The sequence below is a fragment of the Nipponia nippon genome, unplaced genomic scaffold (assembly GCF_047370975.1).
Source record: "Nipponia nippon isolate SJK-2023a ecotype South Korea unplaced genomic scaffold, ASM4737097v1 scaffold_19, whole genome shotgun sequence".
NCBI classification, from domain to species: Eukaryota; Metazoa; Chordata; class Aves; order Pelecaniformes; family Threskiornithidae; genus Nipponia; species Nipponia nippon.
Window position 1 is genome coordinate 5,166,865 of NW_028262335.1, and position 19,439 is coordinate 5,186,303.

The following is a 19,439-nucleotide window of genomic DNA, read 5'->3' on the forward strand; positions in this document are numbered from 1 at the left end:
AAGCATGATCATTATGCTTTAAAATGAAGAAAAAAAGGTAACATACCAGTGTTGAAACAAACTAAATACACTTCTGTAAGATCAGCTGTACAGCTGCTGCACTAATTTGTTGTAGTGTATCCATATTTTGATGAGGTAGTGCGTTGCACTTGAATTATCAAAAGGGAGCTGAGAGAGAGAAGTTAAGCAACCATTTGGTGTTTGTCACGGGCTTGGGAATAGAAGAGTTTTTCTCTTCCAAGTCCTCTTGGTGTGCTTGTTTTGCCTGCTAGAGCACGGAGTTCTAATTATGCATGGTCCAACAGAAGAACTTCTTAAACTCAAAGCTATGTAAAGATGCCAGTTTTCACATTAAGTCCAGCTTCATGGGCCAGCTGTGCACTGTTGATTTCTCTTACTGTCACCATTGACTCATTACCAAAACTTGGGAAACACAAGTGAATGGAAAGTGCATGAGAAGAAAGATTCTCTATCTTGAGTGATGCAGAATCTTGATCCCTTAATCTCTTCAGGGTTTTGTGTGTATTGGCCAACTGCGTGCTCTATTCGAAGACATTGTGGGGATTGTTCAGTTGATTTAATGTAGACCGTGACAGCCGCTTCTGTTGGTTTCTTAAGACTTATTATTAATGCTTGCATTTAAGGTATTGGAGAAATTATCCATAGCCATGGTTCTTCAAGTGTGTTGTAATTTGCACATTAAGGATCTTTTAATAGGAAAAAAGTTAAGGATATCTAAAAAAGTGAGGTCATGTAGTGGTGTGGTACATTTGTGGTGCTGCTCGTCTTTTGTGTCTTCCACAGTCCTTTAGAAAGGAGTGTCCATGAAGAGCTATTGAAATGCATCCAGCTCAGGTTTGAGAGACAGGTGGCTACGTAGGCATTTGTAAAATATCAGTGAGAAGCAGCTGGAGCAAATGTTGCACCTCTAGCAAAAGCTGGCTGTGACCTTAAAAGATCAGAAAAGACTGTTTTAAATGGCATGCATGCAGTAAAGCTTATCTGTTGCTAAAGGAGGAGTTCTTAGACTAACTGGTTATTTAATTAATTTTTTTAGTGGTCTGCACTCTTATTCCCACCCCTCCTCCTGTTTCATGTATTTAATTGAAAAAGAGAAACAATTGTAAGACAGGAGGATACCCTAGCATGAGTTAGTGGCTGAGCATCTGCATTGTCTCTGCTTTGTGTGGCATTGTTTAGTAACACTACTTTCTGTAAGAAAATGTTTGGTTTGTATCAAAATTGTTAGCAAAGTATGTCTGAATGCGTCTTGGAAGAAGAACTGTATAGTGTTGTGGACATGCATGAAAAGTGCAGAAAAATAATTGGTGTGGGAAATCATGTAGCTGGGTGCCTGAACTGCGGAACAGTTGCTTTTATAAAATTGGGAACTGCAGACTACAATTAGCTGTCATTAATTTTGTTGAATAGAAATATGTTCCATTTATTGTACAATCAGGAGCCAGGCTTGAATGAGTTTAAATAGATGAAATCTAAATTATACTGACAGTCCATTAAACAGCAGCAAAACCCCTTAAAGAAAATGGATTCGCTATGATACCAGTTTATAATAAAATCATTTGCCAAATAAGAACTATAGTCCAGGCACCGGGAATACTCCTGTGAGTTTCAAATGAAAACAGTAAATTGGTTGAACCATTTATTGCGGAACAGGGCTCTAGCACATTGTTTTCTGACAAGGAGCCAGCAGTGTTGCTTGAAATCTGCTCAGCAGGCAGTGACACTAAAAGATCAGACTAGCAATTTGTTTGTTGTCAGCCATATGGGGGGAAGAGAGGCAACTGTATAGCTCCCTACCTGTCACTGGTAATATTTTTCTAGTTAAAACCATGTGTTTGTCATTCCCAGTGCATTCCTCCCTGTGTTTCTGTTTGTTACTAAACCGTCATGCTAAATGTATTGCTGTCGTTAGAGGTCTGTTTCCATTATTGACCTTTGTTTTCAAGGGTTTGGTAATTTTCCTGTATTTAGAATACAGGCAAATTCAGATGTCAACATTTAGAACTCATTGAATGTTGCAAATATTTTTCGGATCCTTTGAAAGGTACCACTTGGTTATTAATGATCTGTAACTGCTAATGTCGTGCTCCTAATCGTATTTAACTGTTCTGTGTGGTGAAGGATTGGGGCGTTTAAGTACCTGAGACACTGCAATGAAGAGCCCGGCTGCTTGGGGTTCCCCCTAGTTTTGGCTGGGGCAGAGGTATTTCTGGAGAACGGTTCAGAATTGCCTGATCATGCTTCTTCACTGGCTGGCAGGGGGCACTAGGACAACTAAGCCTTTTAATTTTAGACACCAGAATGGAGGAATGTAAATATCCTTTAATTCTGGGATGTAAATATCCTTTAATTATTTGCCTATCCCACAACTTGTATTCAGGGTGGATACATACATACATACATACATATACAAAATATACACACACACACACACAGAGTGTGTGTCTCCCTCCCTCTCAAGTCCTTATATATATGACTCTGTAAAGTCTATAAATAAAACTGTCTCCCAAAGAATAGGAGTGTATCTTGATAAACAGTTGGATTTCTTTTTTTTTTCTTGGCCCTCCCCCCCCCCCCCCCTTTTTTTTTATTTACATCCAGGATGGTTCTGATGAAACAAACCCATTTTGCAGGGCTTGCCTGGACACTTTCTTTTACAGTTTCTCAGATCCATCATCTGCATTTCTGCTGTGGTGCAACTGAATCTGTAGGCTTACTGAGGGTGTTGGGATAAGTGCTATCTCTAAGTTAGAAGTGGTGGATGTGAAACAGGAGCGTACACGTGTGCTGCGGGGGTAAGTGTCCCTGCAGCATGGTTTATAGCACACTGAATGGTTGAATATAGGGCGTGTGTTACTACTGATGACATGAGCCTGATGGTTCATCTGGTTGGTTGTGACAACGTAGGAGTTGCTGTATGAACTAGTCAAACTTGGTGTCCAACGAGCTCCCGTAAGTTGTACCTAAATTGTTAAGAGTGGTTTTACACATTTGGCGTATCGTTTTTCAGAACCTCTAACTCTAACACAGAATATCTGAAGGGAAGCAAAATGAGGGAAAGACTGTGTCATCTAGTTAGATACTGGGGTTGCAAAACTGGGAAATGTGTGTGTATTGGAACTCTGGTTGCTTGCAGCTACACTGTGAAGTCTGAGCTTGTGACCAGTGAAATACGATGGCGGAGGGGTTGTAGACAATTCCCTGACAATGGCTTTCAAGGAATATCTTTCCTGTGGAAGTGTGGTGCTGTGCAGAGAGCCTAAGGCTTTGTTTCTTGGATGATGCAAGTGTTGACTCATTAGGTAAAGCATAAAAGGATTCTGACTGTGAAGATGGTTACTACATAAACTGCAGCATTTAAGCTGGTAAAGGTTCATGTGTTTAGAAAAGTGAGGTGGCTGGTTTCTTTTTTTTTTTTTTCCCCCCCAAAAGATCTTTAAGTCCATGTATTGAAGCTCTAATTTTAAAAGAAGCTTTTAGTATGGGAATATTAATGTAACCCTTCAGAACTAGGGCACATCTGGTGAATATCACAAGCCCAAAGGCATAATGACTCTGTACCATGTGTTGTAGAAATACTTCATCTCCAGTGGGACATTTTACACGAAATAGGAAAGTAAGCAAATGCACTCATGGTTGGAGAGAGGCAGTGAATCCCACTAGCTGTGTAGGGAACTTAAGATTTCTTTGCTCTATTTTGCCATTGTAGTGGCAAAGGTTATGGAAAGCCCTTTTTCCCCCCCTTTTTTTTTCCCTGTTGGAGAGTTGTCTGGTTTGTCACCAGTAAACTCTGTGGTGTAACAGATCCCATGGGTAACTTGCCTGAGGTGGGCCTTGAAAGTTGACACATAGATGTTATCTTGCTGTGGAGAAAGCCAGAGTGTGAGTTTACAGCACTCCCCTTTCCTATGTGGTTACTTGCTTCATGCTTGCTCTTATTTACTAATAAATGCAGGACGACATGAGGGTGACTCTCCTTCCGTAAAAGAAAGCAACTTTTGCTTTGGTAAGTGTTCAGAGCAACAATTTTTGCTTGCTGTATTTGATCCTATAGCTTACTTTACAGTAATTTCCGTGTTGTTTTGCTGATTTTTCACTGAGTCAATGTGGATCATCAGGCATCCCCTTTCATTTTCTGCTAGTGGTATGATTCTGTCTATAAAGGGCGTCATGAGCCTTGCCTAACAAAACTCATCCTTAAGTTCCGTTTTCAAGGGATCTTTGCAGATGACAGAGCAGCCAGCACAGAATGTAGTTGTTGATGCAACTCTAATAAGGACTAGAAAAGAAAAAATGACTGGGAAGGGAAGGAGACTTGAAGGGTTTAGAGGTGGACAGAATACAGGCTAAGAAAAATTCTTTAAGGTTATCACTGCCTTGCAAGTTAAAGGGAATAGGGAGAAAGTAAGAGCAAGAATAATGGAGATGCAGCATGCACAGTGGGATTAACGTGTGTATGTTTAAGCCAAGGCCTCTTGCGAGACTGGATTTTAGTCGGCTGGGGTTTGGAGAAAGATTGTCATAGAACAGTGAAGAGCAAGCACTGGATGTGGAGCCAGTGTAGTGGTGTTCGTGAGTATTCGTTGGCCTTCTGCATTGTGTTTTGTTTTGCAGGGAACTTACCTTGTCAGGGTTTCTGTGCAAACGTGTATTGCCCTCAAGCTGCCAAATGCCAGTAGCTGCAACCAGGTCCACTGTCTGACATAGCACACTCAGAGGGGACAAGCCAGTGACTTACCTTGGATGAGCAGGCATAAAGTGGAATGGCCTAATTACAATTATGGGCCTAATTACAATTCTGGGGCACTCAGTCCATAATTGCATGTAGTGAGATGAGTAACATTTTCAATACTGGATAGTATTTCTTTGAAAATCAGGGGGCTAGGAATTGTATGTCACCATAAAGCGACTTCAGTGGACATGACACTGAGCCAGTCAATTGATGACGCGTTTAAATTGCGGAATTTATAGTCAGTTTGATTTTTGTTGGGCTTTTTGAGTGGAAAGGATTGAATGCGAAGGTCAGTGCAAATGAATATTAATATTGCAGGAGCAAATAGATGTCTGAGACATACCTGTATTGTGAATTCCTTTCTAGGATAATAGATGTTGAGATAACTGACCAGAATTTCTTTCAGGTGTCTGAAGGGAGGGTGTACATGGGTTCATTGTATTTTTAGGCTGACAAACAGCCTCAGGCTTCAGACTTCTATTCAGTGTGAAGAGAGTACATGTCACTCAATTTATATCAACCTGCTGATCAGTAAAAGAATTCAGAAGCAAGTAAACTTGTCTGAGGAGCATCTTGATTTTGTGATTTTAAGTATTTTAGCTGTTTCTTTATTACAAGTGAGGCATCTTTTGTAGTTGTCACAGAGTGGCAATAGATGCTTCGGCACAAAGCAGCCTAAGCAATAGTGATGAGAATTGACTGAAGTTGTCTAAGTCTATGCAGAAGTTCTCTGCAGCCATATAGAGCTAAAAATGGTCCAGAAGTATGTGATCAGTGGGGAAAAAAAAGGGTGCAACAGCACATTCCAGTGTACTATGGATAAGGAGGGTCTAATCTGTATTTTTGATGGGCGTAAGTCTTATCTGCGCAGGTTTGTTGCATTAGGAAAATGATACGCAGTTTTTCTTTGTTGCTTGGGTCCACATCGAAGCTGTTCTTCAAAATAATGTGTTTGTATTTTGGATTTCTGGTAAATGAAAGTAATTGCTCTTTATGATGAGTTTTGAGTGGCTAATGTGAACGCATCCATAAAAGTTCTCCCTTTGGCATTTTTCCAGTTTCTAGCCTTCATGGCATTGCTTTGCCACCTGGATTAACTTGTTTTCTTATCTTTATGGCCTCTATTGCTTTGGAGACATCTTAACTGGATGTCATCTTTGTTTTAAATCTTGGCAGGCAGCCAGCAGTGCCTTACTTAAATGCAATATACTGGTGAGTCAACATGTTTGCTTTATCCATAGTAGATGCCAGATTCTTTTGTGTCAGCCATTTCAGAGGGATGCTTAGCTGTTTATTCTGTGTGCTGTCTGATAACACTCTGGAAATGAGGCTTGCAAAACTGAGACGTTAAAAAAAAATCTTGGAAGTTGTGTTTTCTGTATCTGAAATCTTGTAGCTTTTTATAGACATTCCCCAGTGAATCCTGAAAAACTTCCCACAAAGGAGTGGTGGAACATCGTGTAAATGACTGATTCACCTGGGATACTGAGCGGTTGGTTTGAGTGAGTAAAGGGCTGTCTAAATGGAATGATTAGCCGAGGAAGTCTGGGGTAACAAAATGGTGCAGGAATACTTTGATATGGTTAAATTGCTATAGCTTCTGAGTAAACTGGGTTGAATCATACTGTATCAAGGCAAGGAGGTGAAGAGGATGCATTTGGTGCAAGGTAGTTCAGATGCTTACCTCCCAAGACAGACTGACTTAATAGCTTCTGTGGGATTGTCAGGATTTTGGATGACAAGTGCTATATAAGCGTGAGAAGTCAAATAGATCACTGTTGTTCTGGTGTTGATGGTTGATTAAATATATGATATTTCAAGTTTTTAAAATGTACGTAAGCGTGCTGTTGCAACAGCTGCTCCTATCCTAGCTAGGAAATACACAATTTGAAATTGGTCGTTTGGAAAAGGCAAGTTGTACGTGAAATAAATGGACATATTTCTTGATTCTACAGAGCTACTGGAGGTTGTTATATAAAACTGTTTATTGTTATTTTCTTACTAAAAAAGAAAAAAAAACACCCAAGATTTTAGTGCATTTTACATCCATGAAACTTCTTTCTCTTGAGACTCCTGGTGCAAGACATTTGGTTTGTCATGTTGTAGACTGAAAATACGTAGCAGAAAACTTCACACTGATGCTACTTATACAGATAGCTATGTAGCCTTGCTGTTTAGCATAGTTTCCTGTGATGCCATCATCATTAAGACAAATGACTATATTTAGTAAATACTTAGTTAGCACTAGCATTTTTGAAAGATTGTACTCCTGGCCATGTCTCCTCCTCTACTCTAACGCTGGAATGGTATTAAGGATTCATAATATTTCCGATATGAGTTAACTCCTTCTCACCATTTCCTTCTACATTGCTTTAAAATTTAGAATTGTTTGCTCTAAACCTTTATTCAATGCTTATAGCACAAAAATGTCTCTAAACACCTGCCTTTCTATTGTTTCACTCTGTAGTTGATTCCATTATTCTTCCTCTTTGTTATTATCTCTCCATGTAGTTGAGGTTAAGTTTAAGTCAGGTGGACATCTGGTAAAGAGATGCCAGCTGTACTGAAGTGGAATTCTTCCTTTGTTGGTATTTTTATGCTAGAAAGAGCTGTGCAGAAGTTCTCAAAAGAGGCCAGGACTGAGATGGAGCTGTAACTGACAGCAAGCGTAGGAAGGTCAGCAGCGGTGCTTCTCGTGTGAAAAAGGCTTTTGGAACTTGTGGCCTGAGACATCAAGAATTCATTGCAGTGCTATTTTTCTGGATGCTTTTGTAAAGAATGATGAAAACTTATTACAGTAACAGAAATTCTGGAAGATTTCAGTTAGATTTATGTACGTTAAACAGTGTCAGCTTCTAGTTAATAGAAAAAAAAAAGCCAGGAGAACTGCTTGGTTTGGAACTTGCATGCTAAGTTCTGATTCACAACACTCAAGCTGTGAGTTATTGCATTTGTGGGTCTTCTAGAGGGAACGTGGACACAACTCTGCTGTAATTCTTTCTGTACGCTTGCAGAGGAGCTTCACTGATGCTGATAAAATTATGATTTCAGATCAATCCAGATTCTTATCCTGTGTCTTTGACTCTTACTATAAAAAAAGCAATAGATTTTCAGCTTAAAGAAATCTATTTTGTAGGGCTCATTTGACTTTATCAAATGCTTTTGGGAAGTGATTAACAGTGCAGTTTGCGATGGGTGGAGAATGGTGTGGTAAAGAAGCCTGTTTTACAAATAGTGTTGCAGGTAGAAAGTTGACACTCGGATTTCCAGGCTTTGCTTCAGATGGTTCCTGTGGTTATGTGATAAACCAGCAGCGGGTGACTCCTTGCTGGTTACAGGGCGCAAGCGTTGAGAGGATGCAGATGCTCGCTATCAAAGTCTGCGTTCCAGGCCACCCTCTGTGCACCGTTGCTGTCACTTAGCCCTCACTTCATACTTCTCTGCATGGGGTTGTGCGAAGCTCCTGAGCACGTGATCTGTTCTGTGACCTTGTCCTCCATGGCTTTAGTTTTTGACTTCAAGGAATTGCCTAATCTATTCACAACTAAGTAGTATTTGTGCTAAATGGAATCTACTCTGAGGACGAGATCTAAGTAACCTTTTCCCAGGTCTGCTTTCAAAGCCCCTCATACTTGAGTTCTCAGAGCAAGGTTTTGGTGACAGTTGAAGTGATTGCTTTTAGCTGTTTGCTAGCCTTCATATTCTTTGGGGATGTAGAGCACAGTGAGCTGTGGCTGTCATTTGAAGAGTTTCTTTAGAAGACTTTCTTTTGCAGAAGTCAAGGTGACCTGCCTGACTTTGATACTTAGGTGCTCTGGCCTCGACCTGATTTGTAACCGCCTAAAGACCAGCATCTTTTCCAGTCTAGATTGAAATCATGGGTCAGTATAACTGAGAAGTAACCTTTGCCTTTTGAATTACTTCCATTGAATGTGGAATTCTAGCTATACTGATCAGCAGGCTTAATTTGATACTAGTACATAGAGATTATTTTATAGCCTACTGGGGAAAAGAGGTACTGCTCTGCTGTCATGGTTTTGCAGTTAAAGTGTCAATTCGATGGGTAGTGCCTATAGTGAGGATGTTGGAAGTGAACAGTTTTGCATGTGAAACACAGTGTACCAGCTTTCAGGTGTAATTTTTCTGGGACTAGTTGTTTTTTAGAAAGCTTGACAATACTGCCTTGACATACTACTGACATGGGACAAAATAAAGGTCTACTTGCAAAGTTGTAGAGATGATCTGAAAACAGAATTTAGGAAGATGAGGAAAAATACAGAAAAGGAAGACAGAAAAAATAATTTCGCACTTTAATTTTAAATGACTGTTAGAAAAGCTAGAACTATTTCCAACTTTTTTTCTCTCTTGGTCTCACCACTGAGATGGAGAGGAATGTCTTCTGGTATAAGCAGAACATGAATTCTGTGGCTATGAAATGTCCCAGTGTCAGTGTAGGAAGGGTTTTAATGGTATGAAGTATTGGACTGTAACTCAAAAGTTCATTTCCTTGCTTCATCCACCCCCCCCCCCCCCCACAAACCCCACAAACCCCAAACCACCAACCCAACCCTAAAACCACAACTCTCTGAAATCTCAACCTGTTGCCTGACTACTTCAGGCTACAATTTCTTGCCTGTAAAATGAAGATACTGGTGTTTTACTGGAATACTAGTATAATCTAGTGTTGCTGGATATGACTGTGCTTGTAGTCAAAGGCAGCAGGTCCGGACCTGCATGATTGCAACAAGCAGTGCAGAATTTGGGGAAAGGTGCTAAGTGCGTTTAAAGTTTGGTTGGCCAGCAAAGTTGCTTTGATCCTGGCAAAACATCAGTTATCTGAAATTAATGAAGATGGGTACTGTACACCTCTGTCTCTCATTAGAACAGGGTATTTACGGCTGCCACATTAAAAATCAGATACATAACCATGCAATTCTGGTGTATATCATTGTAGAAGATTTGAGAAGCCTGGCCTTTGTCCAGCGTGGTTGATGTAGCTACTAAGACTCTTCCTGCACTTTTGTTAGTCCTAAGGTAGTCCTGCTAAATAGCTGCTAAGTTTCTGTCTTACAAGTTGATCTTTGAGGTATCTCTCAGTGGTGGGAGAATTCCCGAGTACAGTTTGGGTTTCAGATGATTAACGAAGGGTTTCTTTTTTCTTTCAGGAGAAGACATTTTATTGTGATGAACAATGACAATGCACCCTTAGGAATGCTCTTTGTGGAGCATAAGAACTAGAGAATGTTTGTCTTGAACAAATTTTAGATTTTGCAAGATGTGAAGCAGGCTGTGTTTTGAAACATGTCTTACAAAATTCTAAGACTTTGGAATTTTTCTGTAGAAATATAAAAAGGTTCATGGAGAATCATTCATAGAATAGCTGGCGTTCTTTGTGTCTTCTGTCTTTTGAAGAGCAGTTACCTATCTGAATATAAAAGGCGACACAATGACTGTCCTTTGAATATTTGTTTGGCTTTGGGTGTAGCATCTTTGCCTTCTAGCAAGCTGCGTGTGAATTTTCTCATTTCTAAGGTCATTATCATTAATCAAGCGCTTCATTCCCATCCTTGCTGTAATTTTATTCTGAGGCACTGCTTTTGTTGCGGTTATTGCCAGGCCTGTTTTTAATACAACAGACGTTATTTTACAGCAACCTTGTAGAGTCCAGTTGTCAGAAGCAAACAAAAATAATTACTTAGTTTCTGTCATGTCAAATGTAATTTGAGAAAGCCCAGTCCTTCCCTGAGGTAAATCTAATTTAGTTTGCTGCATTTCATCTATGATTGGTTGCCTTGGTTTTCTTCACAATTAGAAGAGAAAATATGTTAGTGCGAGGTTCTTAATAGCAAGCTGGCCACAAAAGATCTGATAAGTTTCCTGTCTTATTTTGATCGGGTTCATAGGTTGTGACCTGGTCATTTTTATTAACTAAATTCAGAATGGTCTTATATGACTTCCTTTTGTTTTTCTAGCAAAATGTCTATTCAAATCAAAGTTAATTTTTATGCAGTTAATTCCCTTATTTATCATCATAAAGCATCTAGTTTCTATTTTTAGATCATACTTGGAATAAATTACATGTTATGCAAATGAAACGGTGGCTCTTTCTAAGCTTAAGCTGGTTTTGAATTTATCCTGTTTTTATGTTCTTTCTTGGAGGTACAGAAGTTAATTTCCATTATTTTAAAATCTTGTCTTTTTTAAAGATTGCGTATATATTGAAAGTCGCCGGCCGAATACCCCGTATTTCATCTGCAGCATTCAAGACTTCAAACTGGTAAGGAAAATTTTCACATCTCCTCCTTTTCCCTGCCCCATTCTCCAGTGAGATGGCAATATTTCTTAGTCTGTATCTCTTCCTGTAGCTCCTTCCGAGTAAATCTTTAGCTTCTGAAATAGTAGCTGTTTTGCTATTAAGGCAGTGACCTAGCCTGGGTGTAGATTTAGTTAACTGGGCTGTAGAGTTCAAATTGTGGTCTGTGTCATTTTAAGGTTTTGTAACCCCCAGACGTATTAACTTTGAGTTGAGTGTTTCTGGGAAGTTGTGGCTCAGTAAGTTAAGTTTTTCCTGGGAAGTTAAATTTGGCTGTGCCTTTACCTCTGGCTGTATATAGCACCGCTGTGTAAATGGAAGCACGTGGACTGACAGTTGAGGATGCAAAGAGAGACTGGACCAATATGACAAGTTTGATTTGGAAAAATATAACATTTAAGAATGCTTTAGCACTTTATTCTTTAAAAATGGAAAGTTGGGGACCTGCGCAAGAGCAAAGTAGTTGGAGTTGTGGTTTGCCCCTTTTTATCTGAATTTGTACGCTTGAAAGGTGAAACGTGTTCCTTCCCAGTATGCTGTGGCTGCACAGAAAACCACTTGCTGCTTAGGCAGTGCAGAGCAGGAGGGTGCTGCCTGTTGGACACAGAGGACACCTGTGCTTGTTCTGGCCTTTGCAGTGCTTTGGGTCGTGTAAGCAGGATATTTGGAAAGGTGACTGTTACTGCTGATCATCTTGCTGTTGTTGGTTTATGGAAGTTCTGAATATGTGATAAACTGGCCTTCTTATCAATGAATAATCTACAGATGTAGATCACCTGCTGTCTGTTGCTATCAGAATATATCTTCCTTTTCCAAGCTTTAAGTCTTCTGTTTTACTCCTTACAAGTTTATTTTGTGAGACCACAGTGGAGGGGAACGTGTAGACTTCCTTCAGTGTTGATGTCCATGGTAGCGCTTGGCACTTGTGAGCAGTGCTCTCTTCTCTCCCTCCTCCCCACCCCCTCCTTTTTTTTTTTTTTTTTTTAAAAAAAGGAGTTGTTGGATTTGTAGTTAACAGGTTCTAGCAATGGGTTAAGCCGGTTGTACTACTCTTGCACATTAGCAGGTGCTTCTGTGTCTGACTGGAATGACAATGTGATAGTTGCCATTCTGGGCAATAAGTTCCTGCTGAGTCGCATTAATTGCTCAGGGTATCAGCAACAAAAGCTGAAGCTTCTGTTGTCAGCATTGGTCTTGTACAACACATTAAAGCTGTTTGCAAAACTATGTGGGAAATGTATTGCAGTATGTTTTAGTACCTTTAAATTTTTTTTTGGAGTTGTTTCTCTTTTCTCATGTTTTCAGCATGCAAAGGATATGGCACCAGGGTCGCTGGCAATTTTTCCATATTTTTTCACATGGAAATAGTATCATAGTTTTATGTTTAGTTTTCCCTGCTCTGAGTTCTTTAATTTCTCTGTTAGATTTTTTTTTTTTACTGACATCATGCATAAAAGGAACTTGTAAAAATGACAAAACAAAAAAAACCCAACCCTTGATGCTGATGATGCTAGCAAAAATGAATCTTCAGTGTGTTTGTCACTGTTGATTTTACTACTGGGGGAAAGGAAAGATGTACAGTGGAAAGGACACTTGATTTCTCTTCTAGTGTGAGATACCAACAGGAAAACAGTCTTGTTTTGCCTTCAGCTAAATATGTCAAGTGAAGCAGGGAAGTTAAAGTCAACAGCTTTGAAATGTCGCCTACTAATTATAAGTACATTATCACGTTGGTTGTCATAAACTAAAAGTTTTTGGCTGGGTGTATGAGTCTTACCCTGTCCTTCCTGTTGTTCGAGGTGCACTTCAGGCATAGGAGTTGATGGTGGTGTGTTTTTACTGCTAAAAACAAGGAATGTAAGGTCGCATTTAAAAAAAGGGGGGGGAGGAGGGCGTTAAAAATGACAAAGCAAATGCTGTCTGATATACACATATGGTATCTTGCAGGGTAAAAGGTGTTGAGGGTCATTCTGGAGATGAGGCTAGAGTACCATTCAGCTTCATTCTTGAAGTAAACTGCAGTCTAATTTGCTTTTTCCGGTAAGATCTTAAATCATAATTAGATATGATTTTTGTGTTTATTGTGGAACTAGAAACTGGTTCTATGAAGTCTGGCAGTTTCTTCTAGTTTAGTGTTCAAGCTTCCTTCATTTGACAGATGGCAGGAGGCAAAGAAGGCAGAAGCAAATACTGAAGTAATGGTGTATTCCCTATAAATGGGCTTACTCCCGTTCATGTTACTCGAGTTGCATTAGAAACAGAAACTTCGTGGTTAGAACGGTTTTGCCTGCTTCACTTTCACAAATACCAGTGTGGAAAATGGGGTGAGATTACTTATAACTTGATGAAATCATACTACTCCAGAAGCAGATGTTACAAATCATTTCAGAGCAGCGTTGTAGTCTAGTGTCTAGATCTTGTGACTTAGAGAAACCAATAGTTGTTTTCCTATGCATGCTCTTTGCAGTTCCAGCAATTACGGCAGGCAAAATGGTATATTTTGTTGCACTACCTTGTAATTCCATCACGAGTTTCTCTTGACATGAAGATGAATCAGTTCTGCTAAAAATTATACTAAAGGAACAGCTCTTTTGCTTTCCTGAAGAACAATTGCACTTTACTGATGGCCATAAAATCCTCGTGATGAAGCTTTACTTACTGCCGATTCCTTTGTAATCTGTCTCTGTTGCCATCCTGCGTCGTGTTGCTCCACACGAAGCAGAGCTGCGATGCTGTGGAGACTGGTCATTCCCTTCGTGGGTTGTATTAGTTGTTGTGTTAAGAAAAGCTGAGGGTGGGAGGAAGAGCAACGGATTTGGTTGCCAAGCATTGAGGGCAACCGGAGGAGCACGGCTAGCTTTCCAGCTCCGTCTCCTGAGTCAGAAAAATCAAATAGTGCATTAAGGCTGGCCGTGCGGGAAGAAGTTAAATGATTTGATCAGTCTGGTCATGGGTAACATTTATCTTCTTTTGTCTTTAGTCTTTCTGGGATTCATGTAAATATCTTTTTTACATATTTTACTTTTTGAGAAGTAAAATATGATCAACTGTGATGTGTTGTCTTAGGGAAACTTGTCAACAAGAAGTGGCACTTTAAGTAATTAGTGTCCTTTCTGGTCTGCCATTACTTCAGTACTTCCGTAACACGGGTTTCACTGTAAGATTAATATTGTCTTTCAAAATCACTTCCAATAATGAGTTGATAGTCTGATAAGTTCTTGGGGAGAGAGCTGAATAACACCAGCACCAAAGGTATGATAGGAGTACTGCTTTGCTACGCAAACTTCTTGGCGTGCTTTTAAGAAATGCACTGACTATTCCTGCAGCTGAGAAACTGCTTTGAAAAAGCATTGATTTGAAACCCATGGGAGCCTCCTAGGGCACTGCTAGGGAGTAAAGGTGCTGACAGAAGGGACTTCGCCTGTTCCCGTATTGCTTGTCCTTTGCTACTCTAGTCTAGTCATGAGTTTGGAAAACCATCTGTAGTTCAGACTTGGGATTTAGCATCTACTTGGTACAATGCGCTTCAGACTTTGACCAGGAATTGCATTTTCCTTGTCAAACTTCATCGTTTTTGTGATGCCTAATTCTCTGTGATACTTAGAGGGAACTGTGTTAATCTAATGACATCCCTCCCTGGCCTCTGTGTCTGGTGTCCGTAGTTCTGGACCTCCCACCTAGGGGTTTTTGTGTTGTGGTTTGATGGTTTTTGTGGTGTTATTTTTTAAAAACAAACGAAACGTGTTTCAGTACACAGGGGCATCCAGTAAGGTTTGGAGATGGTGAAACAAGCTATCTGTTAGTCTTAAATATGAAAACTTAGCAACTTTCCTTTCTCCCGTAACTGTTTGTGAATACAAGTGGTAACTTCCATTTGTTGGGGAGCTAACAGGTTTCACTTTTTCTCACTAATGTTATATGTGTAGAATATTCTTAGTAAGAAAGCAATCAGGAATAATTTTTCCTTCTTTAAAAGCTATTTATGGCTTAAAAGCCACAAAAGTTGCCTGCCTGTAAACTTGAGTTTGTACAAATAGCAGGAGGGTTTTTTTATTGGTGCTGGTATGGTAAATATGAATGGAAGGTGCGTTAGTAGCTTGTGGCAGCTTAAGTTCCCTGATGTTTTGCTACAACGTTGTGTTCTCGTTTTAGAATTACTGCATAGCTGAGGCTCATTTTAATGGCGAATTTCTAATAAACTAGTCAAATGAACTTTGTTGTTGAGAATGATATGTGGTACCTTTCATATCACATGGGAAAAGAAACTACTGTGTGTCTTTAAGGAAGTTTTTGTGTGTGTCTGTTTTTTGTGGAAGATGCCACAGCAAGTACAAATACACTTACTTTTACTTTGCCTTGCCACAAAATGACAATGGATGTGAAAAACACCTTCTAAATAGATACAGTTCCTTTCTGGTGTAGTAGTATTTTTAGAATCTAAGGAAATTCAGTGCTTGTTTAGGACCCAAGCAAAGGGTTGGGGTTAAGGAGTGAGGCAACAGTGAGTATTTTTAAGGCACAGTGTCTTGGCTCCCTTCTGTTACTTTCATCTGTCTGAACTTTGCTTAAAAAAAAGCCGATGGATGGTATGCAGAAGCTGGGAGAGAGTGAAAAGTCACTTATACATTTCAGCTGCTGGCTGCATGCTGAGATCTGAGTGCTGGGTTCAAAACCAGCTGCCTCTCGTAGGAACCCTTTAGGTTCAAAAGTTGGGAGGATTTCAGGGTGGATGAGGGAAGGGGAAGCAGGGAAAACATGCAGGTCTCTTTCTTTTTGTTTTTCAACAAATCAGAAGTGCAGTGTTGGTCCAGTTTATCTGTTGGATCAGATGCTTCCTTATACCACTAAAAATGTTCTGGTTTTTTAATAGGTCATATTTTTCAGCTTTTGCCTTCTAATCTGTTTTGTCTTCGCATAATCAAGAATTTTGCTGCAATTTATATAGTGCCCACTAAATGGGGTTTGCTAAATGGATAGTAAATTTTAGTTATGGCATTAATTCTGACAGACATTCCCTTTGTACCCATTCCTTGTGACAAACTCTCTAGAATTGATTACCAGCATCTATCAGATACTTTGATAGAGAGGCACAGTGATCTTTTTGCTGGCAATTGGTTGTCCTTTGACAAACCATCTCAGCTGCGTTGGTAAGGTATTCCATAGGAAGTCCATCAATCTTCCGGCAGTCAGCAAAATTTAGCATGAAGGTAATTTTGTTGATGGTTCTTTATAGGCAAAAACCTGCTGCCAAACCCACTGTAGCCTGATCTGAACCAGGCCTAGTTGCAAAGCTGCCTCTGTGCAGAGATCTGTTAAATTCCACAGAGATGCACAGATCTAATACAGTGCAGTAACAGAGCTGCTGGATAAAAAAAAATACAGATTTCCAAATAGTGTCATTATGTTAACTTTTTTTACTATACCAGATGTCTTCACTAATAGACTTTTTTTTTGAATTTAACTTTTATTAAGATAGCAGTGATTGCGAGGTAATTTAAGTTTCTCCCTGGAAATATTCAGGTATACATTTAGTACAGGTGTTGTCCACTGATGACAACAGAACTCTCAAGTGTGAAGAATGTGTGCATTTTCATTTATAAACCCGAGTTTAACATTATAATATTTTTTTTACTAGAAAGCTTGATTTCTGCAACAGTAGATAGTAACCTGGTTAGTTAACCCGTTTTTATTGAAGGAGAACAGCAGGCATTGGTGGAGAAGAATGGAAAGATAGGAATGGAAAGTGTTTCCTGTGAATCTTGTCTTTGTTAGAAGAGGATATTTTTTTCCAGCTGCCTACAGAGCCAAGGTGCCTAAATAAAAATTACATGGCACTAGAGCAGACATGTTCTTCAAAGCAAAAAATGTGTGGTGCTTGAAGTGAACATTAGTTTCCTTTGCAAAGGAGCGCTGTGCTGTACTGCAGGTGTAGTGTGGGTTTGTCGCACCTGGGTGTCTCCCCACGAGAAGAAGAAGATGCCCTTTTTGTCCGAGCTGGATCACTAAGGGTACCTGTTCTTGTCCAGTGCCTCTGGTGTTCTCTCAAGGCAGCAGTTCTGTTGTGAAGGGATATATTGAAGATGTAAAAAAACACAGAATAATGTTTCAGTAGCTCTCATGCTATTTTGTTCCTTACTTGTGATGGTTTGGTTTTTGTAGGGAATTTTGCAGATTATTGAGGAGCAAGTTCTTTGGAAATCTGCTGTTTTTATTTTTGCCCTCAAATACTGAAATATTTACTATAGTTGTGAATGTTGACTGTTAAAAGTACAGCTTCTTTTTCTTCTCCTTAGAGAAAATGATGGGGTGGTGGGTCATGCAAAAGGGTGTCATATGCCATAAATGCTTTTTCCTTCACCTTGCTTTGCCGGTTTTGAATTATTGAACTTAACATATTTTAAAACTGAAATTGCCTTAGCCTGTCAGAAGAGTATGAGATAGTTGTCTGTACTTAAAAAAAACAAAACCAAGTTACTAGATCCATCCACACCCACCCACCCCCTTGGGTTATTTTGTGCTGTTTGTGACCCAGAACATTTTTTTGACCTCTTCAGTGCTAATTCATTTTGCTCTGGATTAATACTATCCTCTTTCAGGATTCAAGACCAGATTATCCTTAAGGACTTTGATTAGGAACAAACTGTGGTGAAGCAATGCTTCACTCTCTGCTTGGTTTATTGCCTTACAGGTGTTTACTGGTTCTAAGTTCCTTCTCTTTCATTGGTGGTACGAAATATTGGCTCTCGGTTACTCTGCAGTGTGTGCTTTCCCTCCCTCCAAGCAGGAGCACATCAGGGCAGCTCAACAAGCGGTTGGGTTTAAGTGGTCGTCTGTAAATCTGGATTACGCAAGGTTATGATTAGCTTCAGAGCAACTTTTCTAACCTTGTTTTGTTCCTTGGGAAACACTTTACCCATTTGTTTTAAGCCTGTGTTATTCATCTTACAATGTCAGTTACTTTAAAAATATTATTTTTTTAAACAAGAAACAGCAAAATATAATTGGAAAGCTGGAACATGTGAATAAAGCTTGTAAAAGGACATAGTGATGTGGCTTTAATACTTCATTGATGTAACTTGACTGTTGAACAACTACAGGAAGGAGGAAAATGGTGTTTTGTAGAGTGGTAAAACTGGGATCCATTAGCATTTAATTCAGGGCTCGTTTACTGTTGATCTTTTGTTTTAGAACAATCTTACAGCTTGGGGTTTAAATTACATGGGCAAGTCAATAAAATGGAAGCAGTTAATGCTTAGGCGCGTGTTTTTAAGATATCTTTCCCACATAAGTTTTTCTGATTAAGTTTTTCTTTCTGTGAGAAAATGTTAAGGTTGTTTACATCAGGAGATGCCTCCTGTACATCAGTCCGCTGCTTGTAACTTAATTCTGCAGTAGTACCACTGCATTTCTGACAATGCAGTTGTTTCAACAGCAGCATGCTGCTGTCTTAAATACACATTTTCTAGTCATCACAAAGTTATGGAAACATACTTTTTGTTCACTTTAATATGGTGTGAGTCAAAAATCTTAAAAATCTACAGACTTCACAAAGCATTTCTTAAACATTCTCTGGTGCTACAAATACGTGATCAAAGCATACGCAGCAGAATAACGATGACTGAGTCATGTTTTAGTTGGCAATGAAGAGGAAGTGAGGAGGGGTGAATTGTCTGCAGACCTGAAGTTTTGAACTTTAGTAGTTCTGAAATAAGTATCTGGGAATCAAATGTTGCTTCATCCCCCCAAACACTAATTTTCCAGAATTGATGCTATCTTCGCTCATTTCATGTAGTCCTTCAGAAATAAGCCTGACTTCAGTTACTTATCCTGTTATTGCGGTCTCTGTGCTGAAGTCTAAGCTCTGCTAAGAATAAATCAAACCTGGCCAAAATCACTTTGATCTCCTTGTTCTGAGTTTCTGGCAGAAGAATGGTACCTGGAATTTCTTGAAGAAATAGCTAAGGATCTGCACAGCCACGCATGTTGCTCCTTCACACATCAGTACTTTTTGCTGCTTCATTCCACCCAGCCCCCTATTCTCGCCCACCCCCCCCACCCCCCCCGAAAACAAGTTTGGTTTTTTTTTTCTTTTTTAATTGAAGAAGGCTGTTTTGAAAATGGAAATTGTCACTGAATTTCTTTTTGGATCAGGCCACTTGAAGAAACAGATTTGGATTCTCATCGGACTGAGGATATAGCTTCATAGCGATATTTTTTTTTTTTTTATTTTAAATAGTAATATTTCATGGTTTCCTATTATAGTTCAAACCTTGACAGATTCTTTGCATTACAATCGGTGTGTTATAAACAGTGAAATTTCTCTTTATCTCTTTGTTAATGGTTAACAAGTCCTAAAATTCAGTCCATTCTCTT

At 39.4% G+C, this 19,439-nt stretch overlaps 1 protein-coding gene across 7 annotated transcripts in view; it reads left to right on the forward strand.

Annotated features, from left to right (window-relative positions):
* RERE (arginine-glutamic acid dipeptide repeats) overlaps nucleotides 1-19,439 on the forward strand; it is a 257,908-nt gene that overhangs the window by 87,331 nt on the left and 151,138 nt on the right. For 6 of the 7 annotated variants that reach the window (XM_087755174.1, XM_087755176.1, XM_087755173.1 and 3 more), the window contains exon 3: nucleotides 10,960-11,030. The exons of the other annotated variant lie outside the window; for it this stretch is intronic. In XM_087755174.1, coding sequence (XP_087611300.1) covers nucleotides 10,960-11,030 — 71 coding nt within the window. The remainder of the gene's footprint in view (nucleotides 1-10,959; nucleotides 11,031-19,439) is intronic. 7 annotated transcript variants of the gene reach the window in all.